Source organism: Nicotiana tomentosiformis, chromosome 7, assembly GCF_000390325.3.
Source record: "Nicotiana tomentosiformis chromosome 7, ASM39032v3, whole genome shotgun sequence".
In the NCBI taxonomy this organism is placed as follows: domain Eukaryota; kingdom Viridiplantae; phylum Streptophyta; class Magnoliopsida; order Solanales; family Solanaceae; genus Nicotiana; species Nicotiana tomentosiformis.
The window spans coordinates 72,046,990-72,051,495 of NC_090818.1; the positions used below are offsets into that span (position 1 = coordinate 72,046,990).

The 4,506-nt window shown below is 42.5% G+C and overlaps 1 protein-coding gene across 1 annotated transcript; it reads right to left on the reverse strand.

Moving 5' to 3' along the window:
- Window positions 1–2,199: 2,199 nt before the first annotated feature.
- On the reverse strand, window positions 2,200–3,018 carry LOC138895790 (uncharacterized). Its single transcript, XM_070180520.1, has one exon. The coding sequence runs from the start codon at window positions 3,016–3,018 to the stop codon at window positions 2,200–2,202; it is 819 nt and encodes a 272-aa protein (XP_070036621.1).
- Between the last annotated feature and the right edge of the window lie 1,488 nt (window positions 3,019–4,506).

The window sequence follows — 4,506 nt, forward strand, 5'->3', positions numbered from 1 at the left end:
GCCCCTTTTGAAGATCCACAAAGAAGGAGGAACGTTACTCTTTCGGTCTCTACTGGATGCAACTTGCTATCCCGGCCGGTGGAGCTTGCTAATTATCTGAAGCCTTTGGCTTCAGAGAAAGACTGGGAAATGATTCAGGCACTCTCGGCAGAGTGTTTATTGAACAACGCCATGCACAATGCCGCAGTGGTACGTTCCTTTCTTCCTTTATTACTTCTTCTATTTTTGGGTGTAAGCATATCCTGAATTTACCCTTCTTACTTTGTAGGCCAACTTTCTTGCTTCCGAGGTCTTTTAGAGGTTGATTCGTGAAAAGGAAGAGATTACCTCCACACGGGATCAACTTTTAGCAGAGCAGGAGTAACATGTCGCTAGCCTTTCAGAACTGGAAGCCAAAACTTTTGAGGCTGTTGTATTGGAAGCTCATTTGCGGCAAAGTTAGCAAGAAGTGGTAACCCTTAGCCAAGAAATTAGTCCGTTAAGGGTTAGATTTGACGAAGCCAGGGCCAAATGGGTTGAAGCCCATAATGCCGTTCTTGCTGCAACCGATTGTGAGGTTGCCTCCGCTCAAAGAGTGATTAACTTAGAGACAGTCTTGAACTCCAAAATTGAAGAGCTTCTTGTTGTGGGGGAGAAATACGCCCAGCTAGAAGAGAAGTACAAGAAAACTATCGAGCATAATAGGCTCTTTAGTTTAACTGTCTGCAACCTTGATATCAGCCTCAAATCTACTAGGTCCGCCCAAAAAAACCTTTCTGCCGAGGCAACCCAACTCAAAGAAGAACTCAAGCGCCGAGAGGCTTCATTCGTTGTTGAAAAAACTTACGCCATGTACAGCATGAGGAGAAAAAACCTTGGAAGAGGCCAAAGTTGGTGTAATTGATTTTGATGCCGAAATTGCTAAGGCACGCGAGCTTGAGTTAGCTGCTAAAAGTAGACTCCCATCGAGGTCTGATGTACCTGGCCCTTCTGGTTCTGGTTCTGAGTTTTCGTGAACTGAAGAAGAATCGAAAGATGATGATGTCGAAGGCCAAACTGATAAAAATGTTGAGCCATTGGTGGGTCTGTCTACTTCTTTCGGGGGCGCGGATACTTCTTTTCCTCCTGGTTCCGGAGACACTGTAGTTTATCTTTTCTTTTCTTTTCCAGTTCTTGTATCTATGTCATTTTGTCATGTTTTTGTAAATAAGAACATCTTTTGCTCAAGTATTGTCTAAGCCTTCTCACCGTTAGAATATGCAAGCCTTTAATCTTTGAATTTTCTTTAAGAATTTTGCGCAGATTTTTTTGCGTCTTACTATGTGAAACTTTTGGGTGTATTCTCCCAGAAAGCAGTTTTGGCTCCGGGCATCAGCCCTTTTCTGTGAGGGCTTTGATAAATATTTGTGCAAGTTTACTTTTTGTGTCCTTTTCATATGCGGCTTCGGGTGTATTTTTCTCCGATGACATTTTTGATTCCAGACATAGATTCTTCCGGAACCAACCCTTTAACGTGAGGGTTTTTATAAAAGAGTGCCCTCTTATCTTTACAGTGCTCTTGAAAAGGAAGTCTCATGTTCATTACGGCACTAACATTTGAAGTACTTGTTTAACTTTCAAATGACAAAGTTAATTCATCGTTCAGACAATAAACAAGATAAAAATAAAAGGATTTCATTTTATTCCTTCTATTTTCAAAAAATACATAAACATTTGCTATACTGAAAAGAAATTACCATTACTTGTGGCTATCTTGTGCAATTTGTTTCTACAGGGATGGCTGTGCAGTCCCCGGTCCCGATGATGCATTATGTTTCCGGATTTTTGTTTTCCGATTAACGTGGCAGTCAATGTTGCCGTATCCTCATATCATTCCCCCTAGTGTTCGAATGCAAAGAATGCGAATAGGAACACTAGAAGTCTTGTGGCTTCAAAGATTCCACCAATAAATTTGTAGATAATTCTTAACTCGGCAACATACCTTACTTCCCCTTAGGAATCCATACTATCGAGCAAAAGACTATCTAATAATCTTCTAGTGGTTTGTGCTCATAAATGGTCGGGTAACCTTTGTTCGGTAGCAAACTTAACTTCCAGTGGGAATTTATTATCGAGCCGAAGATTATCTAATCGTCCCCGAGTGGAAACTTATTTGTTTGACGAAACTACTCCCGGGCTAACTTCTTCTAGCTCTGGAGTAGGTGCCGGTTCATGTATTTGCTATGTCTTGTGCTCCTTCCCTTTGCTACTAGAAACTAAAATTACATTCATCTCTCTTGCTGCCGGTTGATCACCTCTTATCTGCGTGATTCCTTTGGGCGTTGGAAACTTCAGCAATTGGTGATATGTTGAGGGTACATCTTTCATCTCGTGTAACCATGGCCTTCCCAGGATGATATTGTATCCCGTGTCACCATTCACTACTTTGAAGAGAGTTGTTTTTATTACTCCTTCAGCATTCGTGAGCAGCAAAATCTCTCCCCGGGTCGTCACGCTCGCAAGGTTGAATCCAGCAAGGAGCTTTGTTGCCGGAATAATGCTTCCGGTAAGTTTAGCTTGCTCCAATACTCTCCATTGTATGATATTAGCCAAACTTCTTGGATTTACTAAAACACGTTTAATCTTAAAATCTAACACATTTAAAGAAATTACTAGTGCATCATTATGTGGTAACAATAATCCGTTTGTGTCCTCCCCCGTGAAAGTGATATCGTCTTCCCGGAGTCTTTTACTATGAGTTATTGATACATTCGTCTTCTTCGCTGCCGAAAAGGTGACCCCATTAATCTCATTCCCTCCGAAGATCATATTGATCGTTTGGTGTGGGGGTTCTTGTCCTACTTTCGAAGGTTCCGTGTTGTCTCTGTTACGACCATAATTATTCTTAGCTCGGTCACTCAAGAATTTTCTGAGGTGACCATTCTTCAATAGTGTTTCCACCTCTTCCCGGAGGTGTCGGCAGTCCCTTGTTCGGTGGCCGTTCTTCCCATGGTATTCACACCATAAGTTGGGATCCCTCTGGCTGGAATTGGATCTCATAGGTCTCGGAATCGTGCCTCTTTAATGTTTCTCATGGCTGACACCAACTCTATTATAATGACGTTGAAGTTATATTCCGATAACTTGGGGTAAGAAGGATCCCGAGACCCCGACGTCTCTTTATCCTGAAGTGATCTATTGTTTCAAACACTATCGGTCCCTCTGTCAATTGTGAACTTGTTTGCTGCCCGAAAGTTTCTGCCACGGCCTTCGATCCGCTCGTAAGGAAAAACCCGGCCCCTCAAAGTCTGTCTGTCTGTGACGTAGTCATCCTTTGATTTTTCTCTACTCTTCTCCCGTCCTTTGGCCGATGATGTAGAAACGACCTCGTCATCTTCGATCCTTATCTTTGACTCGTATCGGTTGTGGACATCTATCTAAGTTGTTGCTTGAAACTCAAGTAGGCTCTCCTTCAGCCTCAGGGAAGCGTCTGAGCTTCCCAGATTCATCCTTTGGTGAATGTTTGAGCTGCCCATTCATCCGGGACAGCCGGGAGCAATATTCTTTCTTTCTAGAATCGGTAACGAACTCTCGTAATAATTCGGATTCTCCCTGTGCGATCCTGAATATGTCAGCCTTCCGGGCTTGTACTTTTCTGGCCTCGGCATGAGCCTTGATGAAAGAATCCGCGAGCATCTCAAAGGAATATATGGAATACTCAGGTAATAATTAATACCACGTTAGAACTCCCTTCGTGAGAGTTTCTCCAAATTTTTTTAGCAACACAGATTTAATTTTGTGAGGAGCTAAATCATTTCCTTTTACCGCCATTGTGTAAGTTGTAATATGCTCATGTGGGTCTAAAGTCCCATCATACTTTGGCATTTCAGGCATTTTGAATCGCTTCGGGATTTCCGCTCCCCCAGCCCCATCAGAGCCAACTTTACCCCTGAGAGTGTTGTTGTTGACTCTCTGTATTGTTTGGTTTAGGGGAACACCGGGAGGAATTGGATCTCGTCTGTTTGCATTATTCGAAGCCTCCGATAGCGCCTGCTTCAGTTTCGTCATAACCTTATCCTGCCGCGTGAGATGGCCTAGAATGAACGTTTGTTGCTCTTGTAGGACCCTCACCGCATCCACGGTATGCTCCTCATTAGCATCATCAGGAGTTGTCTCCCGAACCTATCGAGGGTACTGCCTGTCATGCACCAGCGTGGCGTCATTCCCCTCATTGCGGGTGTCACTGATTGAATCCTTGAAATAAGGTTGATCCCCTCGAATTTTAGGGTTGTGCGTGTTGTTAACAATGTCATCTTCCATTTTTTGTGTTTTTTTCTAATACAAAATAATCAAATCACGTTAGTAAAAAAGGCAAGGATCAATTTAATTGCACGGCTGTCTAGGTCCCACGATGAAAGCCAAATTGTTTACTCGTAAAACGGCACAGTTGAATTTATACGTGCTTTCTAGACAAATATACTAATTTGATCCTGAAATAATACAATAATTAAAGAAACGTACAATACCTAGCCTTAAAATGTAGATGAA

Coding starts and splice junctions, on each gene's coding strand:
- LOC138895790 (XM_070180520.1), bottom strand. CDS start 3,018: ATGAGATCCAATTCCAGCCAGAGGGATCCCAACTTATGGTGTGAATAC.